The following is a 27,599-nucleotide window of genomic DNA, read 5'->3' on the forward strand; positions in this document are numbered from 1 at the left end:
CAAAAACTGGAATCTGTGAGCAGATATGCACAAAGAAAGAGAAGTTGCAGGTGGCAAGGCACCAGATTACTATAGCAAGTTTTTCTGCCTTGTAGCTTTCTGATAAATCATGTATCATACAGGTTTTTATCACCGTGGAACTTGTCCTTTAGTTTGTCAGCATGGGAGAGGCTATATATGGTGAATTAACGTAGCAAGTATGTGTGAAATACAGTGCAATTTCCTAGCTTGCTTTTTGTGTCAAGTTACACGATTGAGCAGAATTATAAAACGGGTGGAAAAAAAAAAAGCACAGTTGAAGTGAACAGAGTTACAGGATGAACATGGCAATGTGGAGAGTGTCCTTCAGGAAGGGTCTAGGAGGGCTTTGCTTATTTCATAGAATCACAGAATGATTTGGGTTGGAAGGGACCTTCAAAGGTCATCTAGCCCAACCCCCCTGCAAGGAGCAGGGACATCTCCAACCGGATCAGGTTGCTCAGAGCCCCGGCCAACCTGATCTGGAACGTTTCCAGGGATGGGGCATCCACCACCTCTCTGGGCAACCTGCTCCAGTGCTCCACCACCCTCAGTGTAAAAAATTTTTTTCCTGATATCCAATCTGAATCTACCTCCCTCTATTTTGAAACCATCACCCCTTGTCCTGTCACACCAGGCCCTGCTGAACAGCCTCTCCCCATCTTTCCTGTAGCCCCCTTTAGGCACTGGAAGGCTGCTCTAAGGTCTCCCCGGAGCCTCCTCTTCTCCAGGCTGAACAGCCCCAGCTCTCCCAGCCTGGCCTCACAGCAGAGGTGCTCCAGCCCTCCCATCATCTTTGTTAACCTAGCAAAGCTAAACCTGAGGAGGGGATAGAGTTGTTCTTGCTTCATTATCCATGAGGAACTTAAGAAGCTGAGAAGAATATTGGTGGCCTGAGGACAAGTGGGTATAAGCTAGTTTTAAAAATTAAAAAAAAAAAGTTGAATTTGGAAATTGGAAAATGTTCCTATTGATCAGAGGAGAGCAGTTCTCTGATAAGAATAGTGGGATAGAAAGATTCTTGAACAATGGATTTTGATTGGGTTTTTGAACTGAGATTACATTATGTGAGAGAAGGGGCAGAACTGGATGATCCAGAAATTATTTTTAGTCTGGTTTCAGTTACTTTGAGTCAACAGGCAGAAGTGCTACATGACGACTTAATTCCCTTCTCTCTACGTGTAGAGCTTGATGTGTATTACAGACTCTTTCTCCTAGGAAGCACCAGGAACATCTGAAAAGGTCAGGAGGAAGCATATACAAATGACCATGTTTTTTCTGTAGATCTGATGGTCTTTTAAATGTTTGTGCTGTATTGCAGAGAGGCATGATGCCCTGTACGTGGTGGGCTCTTTGGATGAAACCCTGGAGCTCAGAGGAATGAGGTACCATCCCATTGATATAGAGACCTCTGTAATAAGGGCACATAAAAGCATTGCAGAATGGTAAGAGCCTCGGGATTACTTTTCTGTATCTTTTTATTTCTTCTAAAGCAGCAGCAGTCAGACTCTGGAACAGCATGCTAGACTGAGAGCTTCCTGTAGGCTGAACTCACCAAAACTTCACTTAGAAACAACTTCAGTGAGAGTCACTGAACTATAGCACCCCTCCTTCCCCTGCCTCCGCTGCTTAAAAAAAAAAAAAAGAGCCCAGCCCTTTATCAGAGTTTGATCTTCATAGCCTGAAAGACGGGAATGTACGCAGTTGGGTGCGGTAAACACATATCATTTCTTGAATGGTATCTTCTAACGTACGTTATTCTCATCTCCTAATGGATGATGTACGCCGTAGGTCCTCTTCAGTCTCAAAGCGGTAGTGCTTGTGAGCTTTGGGCGGTTTCGCCTTTCCTTTAATAATCTCTGCAGATTCACACAGGTACGCTACTATCAAGTGTGCACACACTGAATGTGAAACCTTAATGGTTCTTGTTGTAATACCTAAGTGCTAGCTTCCCTTGACTATGTACTTTTTTTCTCACCGTTAATATTTGTATCATGCCGACAGTGCCGTGTTTACGTGGACCAACTTGCTTGTGGTGGTTGTGGAGTTGGAAGGCTCAGAACAAGAAGCGCTGGACCTGGTTGCGCTGGTAACAAATGTGGTTCTGGAAGAGCATTACCTCATAGTAGGTGTTGTGGTCATTGTGGACCCTGGTGTTATTCCTATCAATTCCCGCGGTGAGAAACAAAGAATGCACTTGAGAGACGGATTTTTAGCCGACCAGTTGGATCCTATTTATGTTGCCTACAACATGTGAAAACAGAAAATCACATCAAGGCTAAAGCACCAAAATCAAGGGACTTTCCGAATAATAACATCGGAGCCCGTTTTCTGTGGTTTTAAAAGCTGTTGAAGACTTTGGGAAAATGGAGATGCTAATCTTCAGACATTCATCTCTCAGATTGCATTCACTTTCATACATTTTAACAGTGACAGCTGTCTGAGGACGGAGAGTTTACTGGAATTCCTGAAGGAAGCTCATTAGAACTATCACGGACCAGTGTTTTTTTACAGTCATTATGAATGTCAGTACTTGATGCACTGCATAAAAGGACATAAGGCGGGGCGGGGAGAGAACACCAGCTGTGAGGAGGGCTCTTGGAAAAAATACTGCAAATTGTGAGTAACCGTTCGGAGTTCACCCTCGATGCGATTGTTTGCAATATATTGGCAGTATCTGGGTTGGGACCTAACTTTCAAGATTGCACACATCTCTGCCATATTCTCTACTGTACTGAAAGGAATTTTGCACATATTTGAGATTTAAAAATGCAGCTTTTTTATTTTAAATCACTGACTCATCCCTATTCAGAAGAAAAAAATTCATTCCGATCCCAGATTCAATAGAACAACAAATACGCTGCTGTTCAGCTTTTTGTACCAAGCAAAAACAAATACTGCAACTCCAACAAGGTTACTTCCCGTGCCGTGCTGGACTCTGTAATGCTATAAACTTTATAATAAAATATAAATCAATATCCAGTTTTAACTACTTGATGCAGGAGCCTTCGCTGCTCTTGCTGTCGTAACTTCATGTTAAAGTTGCTTGTTTTCATAGCATTAGCTGTTAATTACTGCCCTGCATAACGCCAAGTATTCGAAAACTCATTCCAAAGCCAATAGTCTCTGAATGATTCATAGAAATGTTTACAAAGCATGGTCTTACAATATGTTTTCTCTGAATATCCTGTGCTAAAACTTAGGATAGCAATTTTTTTTTTCCACCATGGAAAAGATACTCAGTGTTAGTTAGCTTGATTTGCTGTGGTACAAACTTCCTTTTTTTTTTCCTTTTTTTTTTCCCTCCCCCCCCCCCCCTTTTTTTTTTTTAAGACTTGTATTTAGACAGCCTTTTTTGTTGAAGCTGAGATACCCAGTTGGTTGAGTCACACTTGACGAATTAAGGTTTTGAATTTTCTGCCTGATCTAATACTGCAGTGAACCTGATTCAGAAAGAGAATGTGAAGTTACTCGAATACTTAATGTATTTGAAGGTAAGCAGGAGACTAGCAAATAATTATTTTTATAGAGTTGATAAGGACTTTGAGCTACATAAATTTTTTTTAGTAACACATGAGTTTGGTAAAAGAGACAGGTTTTTCTGCAAGGCAATTCTGCTGGCACTGGCGTAAGGAAGATGGATGTCAGTCTCGTGGTATGAGGATATCAGATTGACTCTTGGTCAAATAAAATATAAGATCTTCGACAAAAAGCTTTCCTATATAGTAGTTCTTTGCCCTCATGGTGTTTGACTGTGGTGTATTATACAGCTGCGTACTCTGCTATGACTGTAATTATGTACAGAACTTGTGTAACTTATTAAGTCCAGCAGCCTCTAGCAGTGGACTGTGGGACGCTCCTCCTAACAAAAGAGCTGGCAAAAGGAAAGAACTACCTACCCCCCCAATTTTAATGTTGTAGTTTTTTAGCAAATAAAGCATTGTAAGATTTTTGTATTGAGATGTTGATGACGGTGAGACAAGTTGCCTTGTAAAGTAAATCTAAAACAAAAAGCACATAAAACATTTCAAAACAGCTCTTGCGAATCTGACTTGCTGAATGTTGAAACTTAGGCTGTTAAAAACTAGCTTATGTACAGTACGCAGTGTTCACTTGTGTTTTGGACAGCTTTCTCTGCAAAATTTCACTATGGTTGCTTTCCCGTTAAAGCAGTTGCACACCCTTGAAGCCTGGATGCTCCTGAATTTCACATTTTCGGTACCCGAACTTCATTCTCTCTGGGGCCTGGCTTAGCTCTCTGCCCTGCCCTGGGTCTGAGTCCTCCCTACCCAGCTTTTCAGAACTCGGGGGTGAGGAGCACAGCTGGGGCTGGGGGGGTTACAGTGCGGTGCGGGAGGGAGATGGGAGGGAGCGACCCCGCGCTTCTGCAGCACACGCAGCAGCCCGGCACCAGCCCCGCTGCCCGCCAGCCCGCCCCCGCCGAACGACAAGATGGCGGCGGCCGGCCCGCCCGCCCTGCGCTTCCCGGCGTCACCCCCGCGCGCCAGCGGCGCATGCGCGGGGGGGCGCGGCAGCTGCCGCCGCCTGCGGGGTGGGGCTGGGTGCGGCGCGCGGGCGGCCGCCATGTTGTCGGCGGGGCCGCCGGGCGGGACGGGCCGGGGCGGCGGGCGGGGCGGGGCGGGGCTGGGCGGGCCGCGCCGAGGCGGAGCGGCCCCACGGGTGCGAGCGGTGCGGGAAGGCTTTCGCGCAGGCCGGCGCCCTGGCCAAGCACTGGCGGGTCCACACCGGGGAGAAGCCCTACCGCTGCCCCGTCTGCGCCAAGGCCTTCGCCCTCTCCTCGGGGCTGGTCCTCCACAAGCGCACCCACACCGGGGAGCGGCCCCACTGCTGCCTGCTCTGCGGCAGGGCCTTCATCTCCTCGTCGCACCTCGCCCTCCACCTGCGCTCCCACACGGGTGAGCGGAAGTACCAGTGCCCTCTCTGCGGGAAGCTCTTCCTCCAGTCCTCCCGCCTAGTGCGCCACAAGGCCATCCACGGCGGCGAGAGGCCCTTCAAGTGCGAGGACTGCGGCAAGCTCTTCGGGCGCGCCTCGCACCTGGCCACCCACCGCCGCGTGCATACGGGCGAGAGGCCCTTCAAATGCCTGCAGTGCAAGAAGGCCTTCACGCGGAAGGCCGGGCTGGTCCTCCACGTCCGCCTGCACACTGGGGAACGGCCCTACAAGTGTGACAAGTGCGGGAAGGACTTCCGCTCCTCCGCCCACCTCGTGTCGCACCAGCTTCTCGAGTCGAGCGAGAGGAACTTCAAGTGCTCCACCTGCGGGAAGGCCTTCAAGCAGGTGTCATCCCTTAGGCAGCACCTGAAGACCCATGAGGCACGCGAGCCTCAGCACTGCTCAGTCTGCAGCCGAACCTTTTCCAGGTCCTCTTACCTCCAGCTTCACATGAGAACACACAGCGGGGAGCGGCCATACCACTGTCTGCTTTGCAACCGGACATATGCCAAAATTTCCACCTTTGAAAACCATTGTAAAAAGCACCAGCAGGATGAAGAGAGGCCTGATGCTAGACCTGAGCTAGTGACCACCAGGGCAAAAGCTCTGGCTGAAAAGAAAAAGCAGGAGCAGAAACAGCAGTGCCGAGATGACAGCCTCGAGCAAGCTCAGCTGGCTGACCCAGAGCAGCGGCAGCAGACGGAAAGGCTGTAACAGTCACTAAAACAAGAACTGTTCTGGCCCTCCGCAGCACGGCTCACGGGAGGTAGAGCGTCTGGTTTAATATTTGTCAAAAGAAAATGCCATGCTGTACCAGCGTTACTCCAGAGCATTTTTCCAAATGGAGTCCTTTCTCTGACACCGAGGTTCAGTGCCAGTGCTTCTCTGGGGCGCAGCGGATGCGTGAAAGCCTGCGAGGCTGCCTGCAGTCAGTGTGGCGTGCAGGGCGCTCCGTGGTTACGGGGGTTCCAGCCCCTTCACAGGCCCCAGTGGGTTTGTTTCCCCTCAGCAGCATTTTCTAACACAGGCTTCCAGGGGTCCCTCACCAAAGCGCCTGCTTCTACCCAGATTGAGAGAGGGATGCTTCTCTGAATACGGATGTAAATTAAGTTCTAGTCTCTTAAACAAAGGCCAGGTTTTTATTTGAAGAGGCAAGAGAGATGGCGCACCCACAGAAAACAGATGTGTGCCAACAGTTAGTTTAGGAAACAGGCAGAAATTAATCCTGCAAAGCGCGATTTGTTTTTAAAAGCAGCGTGCGTAGCAAGGAGGTAGCCTCTTTGAGCCGTTTCTGTTTCTCACTGTTAAGTACAGGAAGGCACTGTACTCAGCATCCAAATGAACGTGGATGAAGTGCGTTTAAAGCGTGGCGGGTTTTATTGCCACAGCAACTTCGCTCATCTTTCTCAAAACTAATGAAGACAAGTATCAAAAATCTGTAATTCATCTTAAACTGAATGAGTTTGACCTTTGAAATACCAGCTTGTAGTAAAGATACCAAAATTGTTGGGTTTTTTTGGGAACGTAAAATGCAGTAACAAGGGAATTCTAAGCCCCGTCTCCTGAATTGACGTGGCTGTAGCTGCTCCGCTGGCCCGTCACCGCGCTGAGGGAACGAGCCAGGGTGTCACAAAAGAGTCGCTGTCAAGGCGGAGTGTTTCGGATTGAGGTGGGTGTGAGGTGGGACTCCAGGGAGCACTACAGAACTTTGTAACCGTGACTAAACCTGCTTTTATTACAGCGGTGCTTTTTGTGAGCCAGCGCTTTGTGCTGACTTTCTTTATATCATTGTAGCAGCAGTGCTGTGAAGCTACTTTGCACTTTAATTTGTCGCTTGTTGTTGCCAAGGAATTTCTTGCAGCAGAAAAAAGGAAGCAAGGAGTTCATTTTAAGTGTGCACATTCCTGATTTTCTGTACCAAGTCCCTGAGGTTTTTAACATTGCCCTTGTGTGAAAGCACGTATTATGCACTTTAAGGATCTCTTTGCGTAGGTTTCTGTAGCATATTCACAACTCTGTTTTAAGGCCAGAAGAGGAATTTTCTGAAAGCTTGCGCGTTTGGCGGTGTATCAAGCCAGAAATCATCTCAGTAGATGATGGAGCTGGATCACATCTAAGAACTGCTTTGCAGCTGACAAAACTGCGTGAGTAATTCTGTAACTTTTTGCACTTCAGGATTTACTTGATGCTGAGGATACTAACGTACAGCTCTTGTTGTTAGGCGGATGTTTCTGTCCTGCTGGTTAATGTATTTTAAATATTTACATGGTCAGCTGTTTCAAATGAAATGTTCTAAGCCGGAGTTTCTTGTCGTGGCAAATTCTAATGTAAATTTCTGCTACCGTCTTCAGGTTTTGTTTTGTGACCAGTCGTGTTGTGTAGGAGCAGTGAGACATACTGGGTTTTCTTTCCAGTTCTATGCCAGTGCCACATAAGCAGAGTTCTGTCTTTTTTGTATTTCAGTACATGTTATTAAAATAATATACACCACTCTCTTTTCCTGCAGTCACTTTTTAAAAAAAAAAAAATCTTATTCTCATCTAAACATAAAGTTTGCTTACGGAAGTGAAAAACATTTGCTAATTTTCTAGCCGTCCTTAAAATTTAGCTTGCAGAATAACAATTTGTCTTTATTTCTGGCATTTTTCTTTGCCAAACGTGGATGACAATGGTGGTTGCGTCTGTACTTGTAACGTGGTGTGCCTACGTGCAGAATCAAAGTGTAAGTGGCAAGAAAACACAGAAGTGGCCTTTTAAGGATCAGTTTTGTGTTGCTCCTTCATAGTTTCAGAGGTTTTTTATTTTGGTTTGTTTTAAAAAGCTTCCCATTTTGCTCTTCCCGTTTCCTGCTCTGTCAGCTGCCTTCCCCCTGCATCCAGTCCACACTGGGTGCAGGATGAACTCAGACTTTGTGCAGTAAAATCCGGCGTCGAGAATATTTCAGAATGGAAGAACTGAAAATATGCCCTGACTGTTGCAGTACAGTAAGTAAGGCCAGGCACATCCTTTGGGTTCCGTACCTGGTAGAGGGAACAAATTCGGTCTGTGGATCACTCATGCTGCCGCTTTCTTTTGAAATGTGTTTTTCAGCTTAATGTAGAGAGAGAGAGCGGAGATGAGTTTCCGTGTCGCTAGACTGCCAGGATGGAGGAGCGCCTCTCCGTGTCGTCACAGAGTTCTGGACACGTGGGAGACGCGGCCCAGCGGCGCAGTGCTTTGTTTACGCGGTTGCTTTACTCCATCCAGCAAGGTCAGGAATGTTCCTTCTCTGGGATCTGTAAAAGGCCACAGTTGATTTGTGGAAAAAGCATGTGTTGTTGTTTTCTTTTTAAGATAAATCATTTTATCTTAAACTCTGATACTGAATGTGTGGGGAGAGAGTAAAAGTGCAGATTCTAATCTCCTGGAGCGACAAGTAGTGGCAGGGTTTTAAATTATGAAAATATAATTCAGCAGAGGTGCAATACAGCGTGTATGTGCTAAATCTGCCCCCGTGTGTCACTGCTCTTGTTCGCAAAATCTGAGACTCTGTCTGTTACGACACAGGTTCCTCCTGTTGCTGTACTTTCTTCTCTTTGTTTCACTTCTGGTACTGTTGATAAGTAGTTCTTGTCTTGCTGCACATTTAATATAGAAACAATCTGTTGGTGCCCTTCCTGGTAGGAAATTCACTTGCATCCTCTTCTATAGGAGTCAAAAGCGTAAGTGAGAACCGCGTCCAAACGTCAGGCTGCTGGGAGGTGAGTGAGTTGCTGAAGCCTTTTGAGCCTCCTTCAGAGCCGGCTGTGACGTCTGCGTTGCAAAGCTCTGACACTTGCTCCTTGGTCAGCCCCAAGGCTTGAGTGGTTTTCTTTTTTCCCCTGAAAGCCCTGCTGCACTTCTGAGCCTCTCACAGCGTTACTCAAAGCCCTTGTTGGCGAGGCATCGTAGCAGCCACCTTCTTGGGTGGCGCTGAGCAGTCTGGGTTTCAGGAATTTCACGTCAGGAAAACTCCGCTTTCCTTGCCGACTGGGGAGGAGCGTCCAGGGCTCAGCAGCCTGAGCACTGCATGCTCCTGGCTCCCGTTGCTTGCCAAGGGACAGGACGGCCTGCTCGGTGTCTCGCTGTCTCTGACGGCGTTCAGGCCGCGTGTTGCACCCACAGCTCCTCGCTGCTGCGATGCCGTGCAGAGCTGCTGGAAAGGCTCGGTCCTGGGGAGGGATTCCTCATCCATGTGAGCGCTGCTGGTGCGGTGAGGTGGAAGGCGGGTGCGATGTGGAGAGCTGCCAGGCAGCCTCACCTGCAGACCCTTGTGCTGAAGCATCGGAGCCCTTTGCTGAACTCAGCTTCAGACTTGAGAGAGGGTCACAAGAGTCCTGTCTGCCCTGCCTGACCTTGGGAGCGCTCTGGAATGGACAGCGTCCCCACGCGTTGTCCTCACACGCTGCCTCAGGTCCGTACAAGCGTTGGAAACAGTTGAAGTGAGAACTGATGAGGCTGCTAAAAATGTGGTGTGGCAGTAGCTTGGATGTTCAACAAATAAGCACCATCCTGGGATGGCAAAACTGCTTTTGAAATTCTAGATGGCGTACAAGATGTTTTCTTTCTTGTATGCGTGTCTGTGCCTGCATGACCCCTTTCACAGCCTGGGGGAGGCAGATGAGGACAACAAGATGGTCCCTGTCTGAAGACGTGTTATTCCGTGCGTGAAATCATTATGAAATGTGGAATGAGGTAAAAACGACAACATAATCTGCGGGCATCTTTGCTGTGAATTTGTCGCTATAGATGTTCCTAGCCATGGATGCCTGACTGGCAGGTGTCGCTGAGCTGGAGGGCAAGCGCAGACTGAGAAAGACAATAGGCTTCGGGGAAATAGTCCTAGGTTTAGTTTTGGCTTTGCAAAGGCTCACCAGCGCGAGCCCCTGGGTGACCCTGGCAGCAGCGGACAGTTCTGAACAGCAGCAGGGCCTGCAGAGGTGCGTTGCGCTCCTTTGGCCTCGCAGGTACACCAGTTCGGCCAGCCAGGTGGAACACAGTGACGGCGACAGCCTTGAGCTGTTTGGCCAGCCGCAGTGGTGCCAGGGAGGAGATGGGGGGGCGATGCCCTACAAGAAACTCGGGGGCGTGAGCCGTAGCAGTGCTGCAGGCTGCGTCCTCCCGCCTTCCCCCCGTCATTGCAGGGCAGCCAGGGAGCTGCGCGCAGCCTGGCACAAAAGGACTCATCTTTCACCAGAGACTGATTGTGGCCCAGAGATGGAAAGAACATTTTATTCTCACCGTTTCCACACGCTCCGGAGGCTGTGCCTGGTCTACTTTAAAGCGCTGTGGTCACACTGAGCAGATCCCCCCTTCCCCTCTGCCTGAGCCCGGAGACCTTGCCGAGGCACATCCCGGGCCCAGAGGCTGTCCCCAGCCCAGAAGCCTCATACACCGTCGCTTCCAGTTCTGCAGGATGCCAAAAGCAGGAGGATTCACCGACAACAGAAAAGCCTGGGCTGTTAGATGGTTATGCTTTGCCTTTCAAGCCAAGGGCGTCTCAATTTGCCAAGCAAAGCACGGGCTGTGCTGAGCCCCTGTGACGGGACGGGCTGTGCTGCCTGGGTTAGTACCGTGCGCAGGGCGCTCAGCCCTCAGGAGTCAACGGGAGCCTTTCCGTTCAGGCCGGCGGGCTGAGAACCAGGCTTCTGTAACCAGCCCCTCTGCGTCACCTCCTACTTCAGCCCTTGAATTCCCCTTTTCCCTTCGCGAGCAAGCTTGGATCACAGTGTCCGCCTGCCCCCAGCCCCGTGCATGTCCCTTGCATTCAGCAGCAGGGAGGGAGCTTGAGACAAGGCAAGGTGCCGTGCGCTACGTCCAGGCACTGGACAGCAGGCTTTCCTGAGCCATGCAGGTGTCTCTTGTTCACAAAGCCGCAGAACTTAATAAGCTGCTTAAGTCTAGCACAAGCTTAACTCCAAGAAGCCCCTAATCGCACCCAGTCTTTTTCCCAGAGGAGCGAGGCTGGTGTCTCTCTGGCCTGAGCAGGAGGTGCTCGCCTGCTTCCCACCAGCTCACTCGTGCTCAAAGAACTCATGGCAAGCAGCGGTGACCATCGCAATGAAGGCCACAAACTCCTGGAAGTCGCACTCTGCATCCCCGTCGCTGTCCAGCGCCTCCATGACTTTGTCCACAGTCTCCTGGTCTTTGATCTCCTGAAGGGATAGAAACAGGCAGCGAAAGCTGGGGAGGATCCGGGCTTTGGTCCAGACAGTAACATGTCCCCACCTCTCGGGTGCTGTCATGGCCAAATGACACATCCCAAACACATCCCAAACGGCTCATGGTTATTTCCCGTCTGTGCCGAGGCACCGCCCTGCGCCTGCAGCAGCATCTGCCCAACAGCAGCCCTCCTGAAGTGGGAATTGCAGCCGCAGCTGTGCCGCTGGGAAGGGGCATCCTGAGCCTCTGGGGGCAAGGCTGTCCCCCCTTCCCAAGGAAGGAGATTTCACGAGTATCCAGCCTGAACTCCAGCCCCTAAGCACAGGTTGTTGCCCTTGTCCTGTGCCACGTGCCGCTTCTGCAGAGCTGGAGCAGTGTTTAAGGCACTGCTGCATGAATAAACCCCTTCCCCTGCTCGTGCTTCCCATGGGAGACAGAGCCAGCGGAGCCCAGCAGCTGCTCGGCACGGCTCCCTGAGCCCAGCCAGGCGTGCTGCAATACTTACGCCAAGGAAATGCGTCAACTCGTTGTTAATGAGCTCCTTCAGTTCCGATTTCTTCAGCTTGTGCTTGTCTCCTTCCTTCCCCGAGTACTGGTGGAAGGCGTCAATGATGGCGATCATGGCCTTCTCCAGCTCAGACATGGTGACAGCGTGGCCCTGAGGTCAGAGGAGCAATGGGTGCGTTAGCCTGGCCAAGCTCCAGCGATGCTTTTTTACTTTGCAAGTGCAGCCACCTCGGGGCTCCCCACCACGCAGCACCAGCGCCGGACCCCGCGTCAAAACGCGCTGCTGAAAAGCACGGCTAGCAGCTCTCGCTTCAGGGAGGAAGATCCCAAGAGACCTTGGCTCTGCCTCCAGGAACTCTTGAGGAGAGGAGAGCCGCAACGCGAGGAGTGCCCAGTCGCAGACTGGGACTGATGTGAGTTTGGCACCTTGGCTCTCTGTGGGCGCAGAGCGTAGGAGGGAAAACAAGGAGAGGCTGCAAAGCTCTGGCGGCTTCCAGCACGGTGCTCCTGTGTTTTCTGTGTGTGCCGACCTGGCTAGCAGGCGGCGTGTTGTCACTTCACCTCTTCCTTGGCTCCTGCTGCTTAACCCTCTGCTCTGTTCTCCTTGCCTGGGAGAGGGGCAGGCAGGGGGGTTCGTTTCTGCACACGCAGAAGGGTTTTGCTGTCCCCTCCGCGGCAGGCGTGCTTGCCTCTGCCTTGGCTGCAGGCCTGTCTCCAGCTGAGAGTCGGGGGAACCCCGCCAGGAGCCAGCAGGACAAAATGAGCCTCTCCCGAAAACCTCCCTCTCCCGTGCTTGATCTGGAGACCCTCTTGGGAACGTTAATAATGGGAATTGCAGTGCTTCCTGCAGATTTCACAAACAGACAAACGGAAGAGGCTCTGGTGGAAAAGGGAGAGGTGCAAAACCACCTTCCCAAAACCCGTTGAACGCACTGACCTTGGGGATAAAAAAAAGCGCCGTGTTGTCTGGCGCTCAGTTAATTCGTACCCCACGGGTAAACATCCCCTGCCCTGCGGCCTGGCTCCTGTTCTCGCCGCCACGAGGCCCGATGCTGAAGTCACCGAATCTCATCCCACGGCCTGACTCTCGAGCTGATACACCGCTCCCACCCCGTGCAGCAGTCGATGTCCAAACTGCAGAACTGTTTCCAATCCGGTAGGAAATGTTTCTGCAGCACCTCACGCATCCTAACAGCCCTCCCCTGTAGTGGCAGAGCTCGAAGCTTCCGCGGTGCCCCTCATGCCACCCCTCCTGCTCCAGTAGCCAAGCGCCTGCCCCGGCATCCCGCGGCCCCTCTCACCTCCCCGCTCTCGGCCGGGCTGTGGCACAGCGATGCGATGCGGCTGGGCGCCCTGGGGACTCGCCGGCTTCTTATGCCCAGGGGCGGAGAGCCCCGGGCGCTGCCGCAGAGCCCGTAGCGCCCGCAGCGCCAATGGCAGCCGGAGGCGGGGGCGTCCGGAGCCTGGCACTGGGCCTGCACTGTGCAGGGATGCACACAGGGACGCATTGACTCACTGCCAGCCTACGGCCGCAGATGTGGGAGGCGGTGCGCAGAAAGCCACCGTTGTGAGGAAAAAAAAAAAAAAAAAAAAGTAACTGGGCTGTCAGCAGGAGAGCCAGCCTGGTGGCATTGCTTGCGCTGCTACCGTTCCCTGAGGGTGGGGTGGGATGGGATGAGCCGAAGTTGAAGCTGCGTGCTCTTACTGCTGTGGCGCGTTTCCATTTTTGCCTTTGTCACTGCTGCACGGAATCAATACTCGCTTTGTGTCTCAAGCCTTTCTTGGATTTCAGACTCGGTGCAACTTGGAACAGGCCACCGCTGTTAACTGAGAGGACAGGTTAGCAACACCATGACGAAGGGCACAGCACCACCAGCCCCTGTGCAGAAATGTGAGGGGCGTATGTATGCCTGTGGGGCAGGATGAAGGTCTGGACCACTTAAAAAATGTCCCTTTGAAGAGGCAACAGGGGGTTGCCGGGCAAACACAGGCCCTGGTAGTTCCTGTGTTCCCAGAGCTCCCATGGATACAATCAGGCTTTTAGGCAGTGATGTTCGCAGCGTGGAGACGGTTTGTCAACAATCTTGTAACATTCGATTTTTTTCCCAAGGATATTTGCATTCACGTAAGAGCTGGATATAAATGGGGCGCTCTGTCAGCAGGAAAGAAACGGTATTTTTCTGCATCAATAGCAATTTGATCTGGTGGATATCTTAGCTCAGTCATTAGCTGAGAAATGCATCAGAGCTCACCATTTCTAGGCAGAGACAAGGGCCTAGCCTGGCCCCGTTAAACTGTTTTCTGGTGGCATTCTTGAAAGCGCCCTTTTCTTAAAATGGAACAGAAGAATTGGCCTTTGACAGATCAAAACCTGAACAGTCTTGAAATTCTCTTTCCTGCTTATTCTTACTGCCCGTTTCACCCCAAATCATTCTGACTTCTGTGTTTTACAGGGAGTGATCTGCTGCATTGGCTGATGGAGCGGGAAGGAGCAGCAGGATCAGGTGTGAACACCAGGAACCTTGGCCCTTTCCTGCCTCGGCCAATGAGCCGCTACAGGTGACTTCTCCAGTGCTTGTGCGGGCTCATAGCCCTGGCAAACTCTGCTCTCCTGGGCCGTCCCCCAGCCAGTCTGCGAAAGCCCAGGAGGTCTGGGCATGGCTGTGGGGCTAAGAGCTGGCTGCCCGAAGAGCTGCTGCCATTATTTTAAAATTCGTGGTCCTGATCTCGGCACAGGAGAGTGTAACCTTGGAGCTCCTTTCCTCAGGGTCACCGCTTCCTTCTCAGAGCTTTGGGCTGGTGTGTTTAAAGAAACAGAGGGTTTTACAGAGCCTGAGGGCGAGCAAAACACTTCAGCCTTCTGCCTGTCTCCCTCTCCCCGGTAAAGCACAATGTGGGCTCTTCATAGCAGGCTCGAGGAGAAAAGACGGTGTATTTCTGTGTCTCTCTGGTGTGTGTGGCACCAGGCTCTGCCAGACCACGAGACAAAAGCCGGCGGTCATTGAACTGGGAGAAAAAAGTAATGAAAGCAGAGGAATTTGAGTGGGAGGGTGGAGAAGCTGCTTCTGCCTCCGCAGGGCTGTGCTCACGGCCCCAGCGTTGCAGGGAGCAGGTTCCCCGGCTCTGTTCCGTGGTTGCTTTGTCGGCTTCTTGAACCCGCGAACCTGCCAGCCAGAGAGGAGCTGGGGTCCTCACGGGAAGCCTCAAACAATGCCTGGAAGCAGGAACACCAGGACACACCTGGGAATTGGGCTGGTGGGTGTTGAAGTTGTTGGAGGGAGACGGCCTAATTTCGTGCCCTGCGCATAGGTCCAGGGGGCCCAAGGGGTTGCGTCTGCCCCAGGAGGGGCCCGCTGGAGCCTGCACCATCTCTGCCAGCCCTGTGCAGGGGTCACCTCTGCCTGCACCTGAGGACGAGGAGAGACTGGGCAGGCTGCATGGGATGAGTAGCGGGTCGTTTTTGCCCCCACAGAACAGACTTGCAAGGTCAAGAAGGTGCCTCCCTCTTGGGAACCACGGGCAGAAGTAGCTTCACACCCACCTTCATCTCCTAAGTCCTGGGTAACTGCTGTTTCCCTCAATCCCTTCGTTCCCCCGCTGTCCTCTCCCAGCATGACCATGCATTAGGGTTGCCAAGGAGCAGCTCTGAACCTTGCTGCTGGCCCACCAGCTGCTGTCATCGTCGCAGTTTTTGTGACCCCTGAAGAAAACATCAAAGAGCGCTGCTGCTGCTGCAAGGGATTCTCTGGAGTTGAAGACACCAGGACGCTCTTCCCTTGTCTGACTGGCAGGTGGGACCTTGTGAACGGAGTCTCGTGTGCTGGACTGCAATAAAAAAGAGCGGGGAAGTTGTGGCACTTGCTTTTATGCGCTGACGGCATCCCTTTCTTGGGGGAGCACTCAGCTCCTGATGGCTCCGGCAGGCGGGGCGCCCACAAACAACAGCAGCGCAGCGTTACCCTGTCAGCTCTGGTCCGCACCCCAGACGCAGGAAAAACAGTGTAAGGATAATGGCCAGGGTACAGGATTTTGGCAATTTTTAAAAATAAAAGTTTTGTGACCAAAATTGAATTTCTGAGCCAGGCAGGTTGTACGGTGTGGTGGTTTAGCCCGAGTCACCACACAGTTTCTCGCTCCCCCACCCCCTCCACAGCGGGATGGGGGAGAGAATTGGGAAGGAAGGAAAACTCGTGCGTTGAGATGAAGACAGTTTACTAAAATAACAAGGGAAAACTACAGCAATAACAGAATATAAGGGTACTAAAATATACAGAATGAACAGTGCACGATTTCTCACCACCGGATGTCCCAATGACCGACACAGCCCGTCCCGAGCAGCGATCACGGAAAGGAAACCGAGCAGCAAGCAAGGGAGCGAAAGGGAGCCAGCAAGGCAGGGGGAAGGATGCCAGCGAGCCAGAGAGATATGAGAGGAGGTGGCTGCCCCCGCCGTGGCCAATCCCCACTTCTATACTGAGCATGATGTTCATGGCATGGAACACCCTCTTTGGCCAGTTTGGGTCAGTTATTCCGTCTGTCTTTCTCCCAGCTTCCTGCATCTGCACGTTAACGAGACTTTAACGAGACTTGGAAAGCCAGACAGTGTCCCTGGTGTCGTTAACAGTAACTCGTATCATCAGGGTGTTTTATCAACTTTCTTCACATACGAAATCCAAAACACACTGGCTACTGAGAGGAAAATTAACTCCATCCCTGCTGAAACCAGGACAATAGAGACAGAAAAGTAAAATCAAGTGGTTCATCTTCCATTGCTGCCTTTAGGCAAATCCTGCCATAGATTACGTGAAGATTTTGGCATCCACAGTGAGTTGGAAATGCTTACATGAAGCTCATCTCAGGCAGGTTCATTATGACCATTTTTTTTTTTTCCTTGAACCAAAAATAAAGAACAGGCTATTAAGCTCCAAATCCAGCACCCATCTCAGTGGACTTGTGGCGTTCCCGGTGCCCGTTAAGCTGTGCCAGAGCAGCAACACGGCTCTCCCCAGCGAGGACGGTGGTACGAGGCACAAGTCGGAGCAGTTACCGTCACGCCTGACACCCCCCAGGAGGACTCCAGCACCCTCAGTTGTTCAGACAAAATCCTGCTGTTAACGAACGCGGCCAGGGCTGAACCTGGGTGTGACCTAAGCCTGGTTTATAAAATACATACCAAATTAATTCTATAATTACCAAATTAAATTTGTATCCTCTCCAAATAATCCCTGGGGTGATGCTGGACATGTGTGAAGAGCTATTGCCTAGGAGCATTTTAATTTAAACGTGTCGCGAGTGAATACAGTACGTATTAATTCCCAGGCGTGTTTCTGTCCTGGGGTGCTGACGGGTGACATTTTTGGGGGGAGCTCCTTTATCCCCGGGCCCCCCCGTGCTCCCCGAGGCCACGGACTGCTGTGCCAGGCGGTGCATGGACATGGAGGTCTGCAGGAGGAAAGGAGAAGGGAATTCATCCATGCTGAGGATGCGCGCGTCAAGTCCACGTCCCCACAGCTGTGGGGTGCGGCTGCAGGGCCCCAGGCCATTTTGGGAGGGTTTGCCAGCCAGGCATGTTCCTGTCCCACAAAACGCTGAGTCAAGCGTCCCCGCTGCGAACTCACACCCCATCACCTGATACCAGGGGTGACAACACTGCCCATCCTCACCCGAACTGCGGCGGTGTAAGGGCCGGCAGACCCTTGTGTCCGTGAGGGGATGGGCCACGTCTCTGTTCTGCTGTAGCCCCGTGCTTGCAGCACCCGTAGAGCGTCACAGAACGTTTCGTGGGGGGACATCGACAGCGTGGGACGGCCCGCGGCTGGTTGTGCAGCTGGGGCTGCCGCCGGCGGAGCTGAGCCCGGGCTCACGGCCCATGGCCGCTCGTGCGACAGTGGGTCCTCGGGGGGGAATCGCCACTGCTAGGCTGTGAAATGCCATCAACCTAGAACCGTGCAATCACGGAACGGTTTGGGTGGGAAGGGAGCGTTAAAGCCCACCCAGTCCAACCCCCCTGCAAGGAGCAGGGACATCCCCAACCGGATCAGGTTGCTCAGAGCCCCGGCCAACCTGGCCTGGAACGTTTCCAGGGATGGGGCACCACCGCCTCTCTGGGCAACCTGGGACAGTGCTCCACAACCCTCAGCGTAAAAATTTTTTTCCTGGTGTCCGGTCTGAGCCCCCCTCAGCATCCCCGGGCCCCTCCCGCCCTCGCCGGCCCGCGCGGGCGGGGCTTATGGCAGGGGGCGGGGCTGCCGGCCCGGCTCCGCGAGCTCATTGGCTGCCGCCCGTGAGGCGATGTCTGCCCAGGGCGGCGCGGCCCCGGCTCCGGTCCCGGTCCCGGTCCCGGTCGCGGCCGGGCGGTGATGACGGGCGCGGCGATGGCGGCGGACGGCGGGTGGGTGCCGGCGCGGCGCTGTGGAGGGGAGCGGGGGGGCGGCGCGGCGGCGGCTGACGGTCCCGGTCCCGGTCTCGGTCTCGGTCTCGGCAGGGCGATGCGGCGGCGCGGCGGGCCCCGGCGCTCGGCGGCGGCCACGGCGCTGCCCGCTTGGCGACTGCGCTGCGAGGGCGGCCGGCAGCGCTGGCATTACCTGGGCGACGATGATGGCGACGGCGACGGCGGCGAGCGGCGGGCGCAGACGGCGCTGGAGGAGCACAGCCTCGGCCTGGACACGGTGCGGGGCGCGGGGGTTGCGGGGCTGGGGGGGGGCGGAGGGCTCAGCCCCGGCTGAGGCGCTGTGTCCCCGCAGGACGGGGCTCTGCCGCCCTCCCCGGCGGCCCGCACGGCGCGGGAGGCTGCCCGCAAAGGCATGCGGTTCTACACCGCCCTGCAAGCCGAGGACGGGCACTGGGCCGGCGACTACGGCGGGCCCCTGTTCCTCCTGCCAGGTAGGCCTCGCCGGGAGCCTTCCCGGGCAGCGGGGGGGACGGTGTCGCGCTGGGCTTCGTGTGAGAGCCGGGCCGGCCTCGTCCCGCAGGTCTCCTCATCACGTGCCACACGGCCAAGATCCAGCTGCCGGAGGGCGTTCGGAAAGAGATGGTGCGCTACCTGCTCTCCGTGCAGCTCCCCGACGGAGGCTGGGGCTTGTGAGTAGGGAAGATGCTTCTTTTCGTCGTGGCACCTCCAAGCTCCAGCCCCTGGAGCCGCTCCCAAACCTGCCCGGGGCCTGGGCAGTGGGCAGCTCCGGGTGGTTGGACCCGCTCCAGGCGCCCCTTTTGCCACCGAGGTGGCTGGAGCATCGCGTCTGGCTGCACCTCCTCTGTGGCACCGTAATCCCAAAGCCTCCTGTGTGACAGGGTAGCGCAGAGCCCTGTTTCTCCCTGGGTTGTTTGGCTCTCCCCTTTTCCGCAGTCGCCCCCGGCATCGTGCTTCGCCCCACGCTGTGCAGTGGGTCGTGCCTAGCTCACAGCCGGCTGACTGCCGCGCTGTCTCTCTGTGTGCCCGTGGCAGGCATGTGGAAGACAAATCGACGGTGTTTGGCACGGCGCTCAACTACGTAGCCCTGAGGATCCTGGGGCTCGGACCAGACGACCCTGACGTCGTTCGGGCCCGTGTCAACCTGCACAGCAAAGGTGAGCTCTGCTGTGCCCGGCGTGGCAGCTGGAGGGCTGGAAACGCTGGTGAAAGAGCGTGGGGGGACCGCCGGGTAGCGGAGGAGACGTTGCTCTTGCTTGCCCTCGGTGGCACCTGCATTTGCAATTAATGGTGAGACAGTGTGTTACATTTTTGTACCACTGCTGGCTTACCCTTTTCCGGGACATGTGTTCCAGCCTGACGGCCTGCTCCCAAACGTGGCAGAAGTGGAGTCTGCGCTGGGGGAGAAAGCAGGGAGCTGGGCTGGTTGCATTAACCCTGAAAGCTGGTATCGCTCTCCGCAGGAGGAGCTGCGGGAATCCCTTCCTGGGGGAAGTTTTGGCTGGCCGTCTTGAACGTTTACAGCTGGGAGGGAATGAACACTCTTCTCCCAGAGATGTGGTATGTGCTGCCCTTGACCTGGAGGTGGGGGACCTGCTCAGTCCTGCCACCAGCCTTGTCCTAGAGCTCTCCCAGGCACTGGTGTGTGCGGGGATAACTCCAGCTCTGGCCTGGAACTGGGCGTCCTCAGGCTGCTTGTTGGCTGGGAGAGCGGCAGCAAAGCCAGCCAGTGGGCAGAGAGCACTGAACGCTGTGCCGAAGGGAGATGCGGGAGCTCAGCTTTCCTCATGGGGTCCTTGACACATCCGTGTGCTCCCCGCCTGCCCCCGGTCTGTTCTCCTCTTGTGGCCAGGCAGAGCTGGGCCCTAGCAGGACGGGACAGCCACGTGTAAGGCTGCCAGCTCTAGCCCTCGCTTGTACCCTCTCTGGTTGCTCAGGGGGCTGCTGGGTGTCTGAGAGGCAAAGCGTGTGACGTTTTCCCTGGGGGAGGCCGGGGGCCGCACAGTACCAAGGGCTGCTGGCGCTTTGTCATCAAATGCACTTAACTGTCAGTCTGGGCCTCAGCCTTCAAAGTCACGCGGGAAAGAGAGGGTCCCCTGACCGGACCTCTCCCCTCCCTCCTCTCTGACCGCCCTGTGTCAGCGGGGCCAGGACCTGAGCGGGGCCCGGCTGTGTGAACATCCCCTTCTTTTCTCCTACAGCTGTACCAGCAGCAGCAGGCCTGGTACGCAGGATACGGAAAGGCGTGCCGTGCTCCACGCGTCCCCCCGTCAGCGCGTCGTCTCTCCGTGCTGCCCTTGGCCCTCCGTGTTCCTCACAGTAGCACCTTCTCTGTTGTGAACAGGCTGCTTCCGACGTGGTTCCCAGCCCACCCGTCCCGGCTCTGGTGCCACTGTCGCCAAGTTTACCTCCCCATGAGCTACTGTTACGCCAGGCGTCTGGCAGCAGAAGAGGACGAGCTCATACGGAGCTTGCGGCAGGTAAGGAGCTGACCCTGCTGGGTCTCCCTGAGAAGGATACGCGGCTCCCTGCGCAGATACCTGCTGTGCCAGCCGTGTCCTTGTGGGCCGCCCTCGGGGTGCTTGCTCTTAGCTTGCCAGGCTGATGCCTTTTTTTTTGTCTTGTGCCAGGAGCTGTACGTGCAAGACTACGCCAGCATAGACTGGCCCGCGCAGAGGAACAACGTGGCTGCCTGCGATGTGTACACCCCGCACAGCTGGCTGCTGGGGGCTGCCTACGGTGAGCGCGGCGTTGGCTGGGGCGGGAGGGCCCTTGTCGCGTGGGCTGGTGGTGGTGGAACCGAAGCTGCCTTGTGCCGTGGGGGCTTTTTAGGGTCTACTGCCAGGTACCGATGTACGCCCTGGAGCTGGGGTGGAGACATGGATTGTGTGATCCTTGGGCTCCTCCCTCCCTGAGAGCAGCGGGTCCTTGCACCCAGGTGTTCGGGCCGCTCAGAAGCAGAGCACTTGCCATGCCTCCCTCGACTGGGCATCACGTGGGCGGGGGTGTGACCTGCCGCAGCAAGCGAATCTGGTCGCGTGGAGCGGGCTTTTCATTGCATGTCCCAATCTTCTCCTGCAGCCATCATGAATGTGTACGAAGCCCACCACAGCACCCACCTGCGGCAGCGAGCCATCACCGAGCTGTATGACCACATCAAAGCTGACGACAGATTCACCAAGTGCATCAGCATTGGGCCGGTAGGACACTTACTGTCAATCCTTTAAAAATCCTGCCCTTTGCTCTTTAGGGACCAACTTGTGGCCCCCTGGCCCTATGCAACTGTGGCATGTAACCATCATCACCGGATCATGCTCAGGCACAACTCCTGACGCTCAAGAGCTTAATGCTAACAGAGTACAGAAGATGCAGAGGGCGTGGGGACAGCTGTGGCCTTGGTGAGGGGTACCTCTCCTCGTGGTCCAGGGAAATGAGCTGAGGGAGAGCTCTGGAGTACCCTCGTGGCACCTGTCCCACTAACTCGGCTATGTTGCGCGATGCCGCAGGTGCAGCTGTTGGGATTAAAGCCCAGAACCACCTCTGACTGGCTTTGTGCTGGGTGGGAGGGATATGTGTCTCTGAGGCTGGAAGAAGCTGTATCCAGAGCAGTGACAGCACTGCTTTCGGCAGATTTCCAAGACGATCAACATGCTGGTTCGCTGGTTCGTGGATGGGAAGAACTCCCCTGCTTTTCAGGAGCATGTTTCCAGGATCCCTGACTATCTGTGGTAAGGGCTGAGCGTGGCCCACCGGGCACGGCGTAGGGCTGTGACTCCTGCGGAGTGAGCACCCCGAGGCTCCCAGCCCACTTCCCGTCTCTCTCGCTGTGCCTGCGCTGCAGCACTGTGCTCTCTCCTCCCACAGGCTGGGCCTTGACGGCATGAAGATGCAGGTGAAGTGTCGTAGGAGTTCCGCTGTGGCTGAGAGGGACCCTGGCGCGCTGGGGCAGCCCGTGGAGTAACGGGATAGCTTGTTCACCCTGGGCCTCAGCTCCTGGCGTCTTGCCTTTGGTGCCTGGTGGTCTTGTCTCCCTCACTGCCGCTTCCCCTGGCTGTGCCAGGCGTGAGTGGAGTCCGTCCTACTCGTTTGCCTCTGTGTGGCTGTGAGCTGAGGGGAGCAGCTCTAGGCCTCCATTCCCTCCATCCTCATGGGTCCTGGGAGGTGGGAAGGAGGAAGGCCCCTGACGCTGTGTGTGGACTGAGCTGTGCTTCTCTCATAATTGTTGTGTCCCTCTGCTCCATGCCGCTAGCCACCTCTCCCGTCTTGGCTGTGCACAGAGCAGGCTGAGGCAGCTGTCTCCTTTCCTGTCCCCTTGCTGTCCCTGAGCTGCCGCCTCTGTCCCCTCTGTGCCAGCACATCAGCCATGATGCTGGGTGACATAAAGTTGAGATACAGGGCGCAGGGAGCTAGTGGGGGTAATGCAGGAGGGATATGCTGTTCCTCACGATTTGCCTTCTCTCTTCCAGGGCACAAATGGATCCCAGCTCTGGGATACTGCCTTCGCCGTCCAAGCCTACTTGGAGGTAACGCCCCCCTTGCTGCTACACACTGCCTTGGGAAAACGTTCTCTCCCGGCGCATCCCTGAACTCCAGCAGCTCTTACTGTGCGTCCCCTCAGACCTCTGCTGTGCCAGTTCTGGCATTGCATCATATCACCGAGCTGGGCAAATGTACACCTTCTCAGAGCCCACCTCAGCTGTGGTGGGCAGGGTGCTGCTGAGTGGGTCAGGTTAGACTTCCCAGTTGCTGCGGTCTTTTGGTAAAAGCCTAGCCCTCCCTCCTTGCTCAGCTTGGCCCCGGAGCAGTGCTGTTTGGCAGGGACAGTGTGCAGGTCTCCTGCTTTCCTGCGCTGGGGCAGACAGCTACGCTGAGCAAGCTTTTTGGAGGGTGGTGTGATTGCCCCGTTAAGCCTCTAACCTGGTCAGACAAATATCTCTCTCCATGATGCTGGCAACGGTTGTTAGTTCAGCCCTGGCTGTAACGGAAACAGTAAGCAAAGCCTGAGTGCTACCCTACAGAAAGGGTTGTATGAAAGCATTAACGGCGCCTACATGAGCAGGTCAGCGAGGTCCCGGCACACCCTCTTCTCTCTGAGGGGCCTGTTTGGTGGCCACAACTCCTTGCTGACTGTGTACCTCTGTTTCTAGGCAGAAGCCCAGAAGATGCCCGAGTTCACGTCCTGCCTCCAGAATGCCTATGAGTTCCTCTTGTTCACCCAGGTGAGCAGAGCCAGTTGATGGTGTCTCATGTGCTTGGCTATGCAGGCTTGGCTGCTCCTCAGAGCCCTGTCAGATGTGTCTGTTGCCTTCTGAAGAGCTGCTCTGAAGGGCTGGACTAGCAAAGTCCTAGGGACAGCCTCCTGTTTTTTGCTCCCTGTTGCTGGGAGCCATCTGTGCAGCTTGGAGAGGACCTTGGCAAGGCCCAGGGACATTTGGGTTGGCTGCCTGGACTAAGAGAAGCTGGAAAACTGAGGGCTTAAGCTTCTTTGCCCTGTGTCCTGTCTGGTGCCTGCACATTTGAGGCACCCTCCTGGGAAGCGCAGACTGCTTGGCTAGGGATAGCATGAGCTCAGCTCCTACTGCCTGGGCCGGTGGCTCAAGGTGAGGGTCACCATCACCAGCAGCTTGGCGCAGGTGCCGTCATAAGTCTTGTTCATGGTGCTGCCAGTGGGAGCATTGAAAGCAGATGGTTCCCTGGCAGGAAAGCACTCAAAGAGAGGACTTTAGCAACACTTGCTGAAACCAGGCCAAAATGTGATTTCACTTCAGCACTCCTTGCTCCAGATACGACCTCTTTCCCTGTCTGCCTCCCTCAGTGAAGGACAGGTGGTGCCCAGTCCCGCGCGATGGTTTCAGCTCGTGGTCCTGCAGCCAGGCCTCTCCAGCCTGCCCTCACTTGTTTTTTGTCATCTGCAGATCCCAGAAAACCCACCTGACTACCAGAAGTATTATCGCCATATGAACAAGGTATGATGGCTGGAACAGGACGTGTGAGCGGGGCGGGGATTTGGGTGGAGGGGTTGGGAATGAGGGGCAGCACCTTTCCCCCTTACAAGAACAGAAGAGGTCAGGGGAAGGTGCTGAGCCCTCCTGACCCCTTTCCAGGGTGGCTTCCCCTTCAGCACCCGAGACTGTGGCTGGATTGTGGCAGACTGCACAGCTGAGGGACTGAAGTCAGTTATGCTGCTGCAGGAGAAGTGCCCCTTCATAGCCAAGCTTGTCGCCCCTGAGCGCCTCTTTGATGCCGTGAATGTGGTAAGTGCTGTCAAAGGGGTCTGGGATCTGGCTTGTCTGCCAGCTCCATGGACCTGTGGCTCTGACTTTGTCCTCGCACCTGCCTTGGGGCCAGACTGGGGTGGTACTGCCTGTGAGCCAGTCCAAACCCTTCTCTCTGCTTGTCTGATCAGTTGCTGAGCATGAGGAACTCGGATGGAGGCTTTGCCACGTATGAAACCAAGCGAGGAGGCCACTTACTGGAGCTGCTGAACCCCTCGGAGGTGTTTGGTAAGGGGAGCTGTGTGGGGCTGGTTGTCATGTCCATGTGAAGGGACACAGAGGACTGGCCTTGCTGTGCCCCGTGGGTGCCTGGCTTTGCCCCGGGTCCCGCTGTGGGATAAGCGTGCCCCGGCTCCAAAGGACAGGTCGGCAACGTGTGGCTCGGAGGCTGCCCTGCAGAGGGGGGCTGTTGCACTGATATCCTTCACCTGCTGGCAGGCGACATCATGATCGACTACACCTACGTGGAGTGCACGTCGGCTGTCATGCAGGCACTGAGACACTTCCAGGACAAGTTCCCTGAGCACAGAGCCCCAGAGATCAGGTGAGGCACTGAGAGTCAGGTAGGGGAGGAGACAGGCTGTCCTGTGCTGCTTGCCGTGGCATCTGTGGGCACAGCCCCTGCTGAGCATTGCCAGGGGTCTTGCCTGGACCTCTGCGTTGGCACGGAGCAGCCCCTGGGGTGGCCCCGGGTGTGTGCACAGCTGGGATGCTGGTGACTTCTCCAACCAGAGCCCCCTGGCAAGAGGCTGGGGCCCAGCTTCTCTCAAGGAGCAGGGCACAGGCTGTTCAGGATCAGGCTGGGGGAAACTGGTGGAAACCTTCTTGACTTAGCAGTTGCCTGAATCCTGTAGCCAGTTTGAGGCTGGGTCCTCTGCTTGTCTGCTGGCGTGAGCAGACCAAAAAAAGCACCCAACTGGTGCACGATTTGACTCTGAGATCCTGAACAACGTGGCTGCCTGGCTGCATCCTCTTGCCTCTTGAGCTCTCTAATGACGGGACCCGTGAAAGGCTCAGAGGGACTGATGGGTGCCCCCGATGAAGCAGGCACTGAGTTTGAGCTGCCTCTGAAGTGGGTGTCTTTTTCCTGGCCAGAGAGACTCTGCAGAAGGGCCTGGACTTCTGTCGCAGGACGCAGCGAGCCGATGGATCGTGGGAAGGGTAAGCAGAGTTGGCGGTGCCCAGCCGTGTCACAGCCTGCCTCTGCCTGGGGCCTTGCGCCCCGACAGTACCGCTCTCCCCTTCCTCCTAGGAGCTGGGGGGTTTGTTTCACCTATGGCACCTGGTTTGGTTTGGAGGCGTTCGCCAGCATGCAGCACACGTACCGTGACGGGTGAGAAGGGGCTGTCTGGTTCCCCTGCCGCTACCTACCTCCTGGGCTGGGGCAAGACGCCGTGGTGGGGCTGGGTGGATGCCCTGGCTGCGCATGGGCTCTCCTGCCCCAGCTGGGAAACGTGGGGGTGCAAACGCTCCCCGTCCCCAGCCCTGTCTGATTCTCCGCTCCATCCTTGCAGGGCTGCATGCCGAGAGGTGACCCAGGCCTGCCAGTTCCTCCTCTCCAAGCAGATGGCAGATGGCGGGTGGGGAGAGGACTTTGAGTCATGCGAGCAGCGGGTGTACGTGCAGAGTGCCACGTCACAGATCCACAACACGTGCTGGGCCCTGCTGGGGCTCATGGCTGTCAGGTAGGAGCAGCGAAAAGCAAAGGTTTGTCTGGATCACAACCCCAGGCTTCCAGCCTGGGAAAAGGTTGTGGTATTCACAACGTCTGGTGTCCTAGCGTTGCGAGGGGCCTTCCCGAAGCACTCAGCGTGCCTGGGACAAGCTCAGGGCAGGCTGGAGCACACGGGTGGGGGTTTGCAGCCGGTTTGGGTAAGCGTGCTCACGTCTCTCTCGTGCTTTGCAGATACCCTGACATCAGCGTGCTGGAAAGGGGCATCAAAGTGTTGATTGATAAGCAGCTGCCCAACGGGGACTGGCCTCAGGTACGTCTTCCCTCTAGTCTTTCCAAGGAGCTCCCTCGTGCTGCAGATGTCCTGGGCATTGTGCAGCCATTGCAACGGCCTACTTTCCCCTCACCTGGAAGGAAAGCCACCTGTGGCTTTTGGTGGGGGACTTGAGGGAGGCAGTGAGCTCAGCACCGCATCCCGGACACACTGTCACCCACACCATCTTGCTCTCTGTCTCTCTCTCTCAGGAGAATATTGCTGGGGTATTCAACAAGTCGTGTGCCATCAGTTACACCGCGTACCGCAACGTCTTCCCCATCTGGACGCTGGGGCGTTTCTGCCGGCTGCATCCCAGCAGCCCTCTTGCTGGGCAGCTGCAGTCTGGATCCTCGTCTGGAGCGGGGCAGATACTCCAGGAGGCCTTGTCTGCCTGAACCCAGGCGTTGCAGGTGCCGTGGCCTCTCACTTGTCTCAGGTGGTCCGTGGGGGTGTTTCCCGCATGGGATATCTCAGCGCAGCTCTTCACACGTGGACCACTGCGGCTGCCAGGGAGGAGTGCTGCCGTGGTGCTGCTGAGTCTGCTTTCTGTTGAACCTGTTCTAAAAATCTGCTTTTAAAGGTTGTTCTCAGGTGTATCCTCTCTCACAGGACCGGGAGCGAAGTGCCTTTTCAGACACCAGTTGGGTGATCTGAGAAGAAAAAGCTGTCAAGCTGTGTTGTGTTACACATCTAGACAAACACTCTCTCTATTCCTGGGCTGCCTTTTTCTTCACCCCATGCTGTCCAGGGCGGCTGTCTGCGGCAAGAGCGTGGGTTTTGGGGGGGCCTCCTCTGTGCCCAGCAGTATGGTGGGGTGCACTGCACAATACCTGCTGAGCTGGCCTCGACGCTGTGGGTGCAAGCGACTGCCTTTGAAGTGCTCTCTGCTCTGGAGCTGGTGCTGGGAGGGGAAGGGGACCTGTCCTCCCCTAAACAAATAGGAAAGAGGAGCGCTTTGCTCAGTTTCTTACCGTTCTGTCCCCCAGCTGGTGGCACCTGGCTTCCCAGCGCCTCACAGGTGAAGTCACCAGCATCATTCCCACTTTGAAAAAGGGGAAACCAAAGCAGGAAGCAGTGAGGTGGTGAGCGGCAGGGCACAGCCCAGGCCCCAGCCCTCCCTCAGCGCAGCGGCTGCCTCTGTTCAGGCTGTGGTGCGGTGGGGCATTTGCATTTCGTTGTCAAGAGTTGGAAGTCGTGTTGACCGACAGGTTAATAAATTGCTAATGGTGTCGCAAGTGGAAACTGTGCGTGTCGGTCTCCTTGGGCTC

General features: G+C 55.1%; 4 protein-coding genes across 5 annotated transcripts in view; 3 read left to right on the top strand and 1 right to left on the bottom strand.

The window, feature by feature from the left end:
• Positions 1–4,055, top strand: part of DIP2A (DIP2 acetate--CoA ligase A) — a 115,033-nt gene extending 110,978 nt beyond the window's left edge. For both annotated transcript variants that reach the window (XM_086750596.1, XM_086750597.1), the window contains 2 exons: positions 1,340–1,463; positions 2,023–4,055. In XM_086750596.1, coding sequence (XP_086606722.1) covers positions 1,340–1,463; positions 2,023–2,275 — 377 coding nt within the window. In that variant the 3' untranslated portion in view covers positions 2,276–4,055. The remainder of the gene's footprint in view (positions 1–1,339; positions 1,464–2,022) is intronic.
• Positions 4,056–4,379: 324 nt separating this feature from the next.
• LOC104483069 (uncharacterized) lies at positions 4,380–5,686 on the top strand. Its single transcript, XM_086751215.1, has 2 exons — positions 4,380–4,580; positions 4,682–5,686. The coding sequence occupies exons 1-2, from the start codon at positions 4,380–4,382 to the stop codon at positions 5,684–5,686; spliced, it is 1,206 nt and encodes a 401-aa protein (XP_086607341.1).
• A 5,318-nt stretch (positions 5,687–11,004) lies between these two features.
• On the bottom strand, positions 11,005–13,101 carry S100B (S100 calcium binding protein B). The gene is made up of 3 exons (XM_086750911.1): positions 12,961–13,101; positions 11,658–11,810; positions 11,005–11,145 (listed from the first exon to the last, which is right to left on the bottom strand). Exons 2-3 carry the CDS (start codon positions 11,793–11,795, stop codon positions 11,005–11,007), a joined length of 279 nt encoding a protein of 92 aa, XP_086607037.1. The 5' UTR covers positions 11,796–11,810; positions 12,961–13,101.
• Positions 13,102–17,967: 4,866 nt separating this feature from the next.
• LSS (lanosterol synthase) lies at positions 17,968–26,914 on the top strand. The gene is made up of 22 exons (XM_086751482.1): positions 17,968–18,050; positions 18,144–18,327; positions 18,403–18,541; positions 18,631–18,739; positions 19,104–19,225; positions 19,532–19,628; positions 20,413–20,548; positions 20,699–20,807; positions 21,150–21,268; positions 21,699–21,796; positions 21,933–21,960; positions 22,535–22,591; positions 23,216–23,287; positions 23,984–24,034; positions 24,173–24,322; positions 24,475–24,571; positions 24,782–24,887; positions 25,439–25,504; positions 25,596–25,676; positions 25,858–26,028; positions 26,250–26,328; positions 26,541–26,914. Exons 1-22 carry the CDS (start codon positions 18,019–18,021, stop codon positions 26,724–26,726), a joined length of 2,289 nt encoding a protein of 762 aa, XP_086607608.1. The 5' UTR covers positions 17,968–18,018; the 3' UTR covers positions 26,727–26,914.
• The last annotated feature ends 685 nt before the right edge of the window (positions 26,915–27,599 follow it).

The sequence above is a fragment of the Chlamydotis macqueenii genome, chromosome 6, assembly GCF_036417535.1.
Source record: "Chlamydotis macqueenii isolate bChlMac1 chromosome 6, bChlMac1.mat, whole genome shotgun sequence".
Taxonomy (NCBI): Eukaryota; Metazoa; Chordata; class Aves; order Otidiformes; family Otididae; genus Chlamydotis; species Chlamydotis macqueenii.

Coding starts and splice junctions, on each gene's coding strand:
- LOC104483069 (XM_086751215.1), top strand. CDS start 4,380: ATGGGAGGGAGCGACCCCGCGCTTCTGCAGCACACGCAGCAGCCCGGC. Junction 4,581..4,681: donor CGCCTGCGGGGTGGGGCTGG/GTGCGGCGCGCG, acceptor GGCCGCGCCGAG/GCGGAGCGGCCCCACGGGTG.
- S100B (XM_086750911.1), bottom strand. CDS start 11,795: ATGTCTGAGCTGGAGAAGGCCATGATCGCCATCATTGACGCCTTCCAC. Junction 11,146..11,657: donor AGTTGACGCATTTCCTTGGC/GTAAGTATTGCA, acceptor CTATCCCTTCAG/GAGATCAAAGACCAGGAGAC.
- LSS (XM_086751482.1), top strand. CDS start 18,019: ATGACGGGCGCGGCGATGGCGGCGGACGGCGG. Junction 18,542..18,630: donor GCCCCTGTTCCTCCTGCCAG/GTAGGCCTCGCC, acceptor CTCGTCCCGCAG/GTCTCCTCATCACGTGCCAC. Junction 20,808..21,149: donor GCTGCTGGGGGCTGCCTACG/GTGAGCGCGGCG, acceptor CTTCTCCTGCAG/CCATCATGAATGTGTACGAA.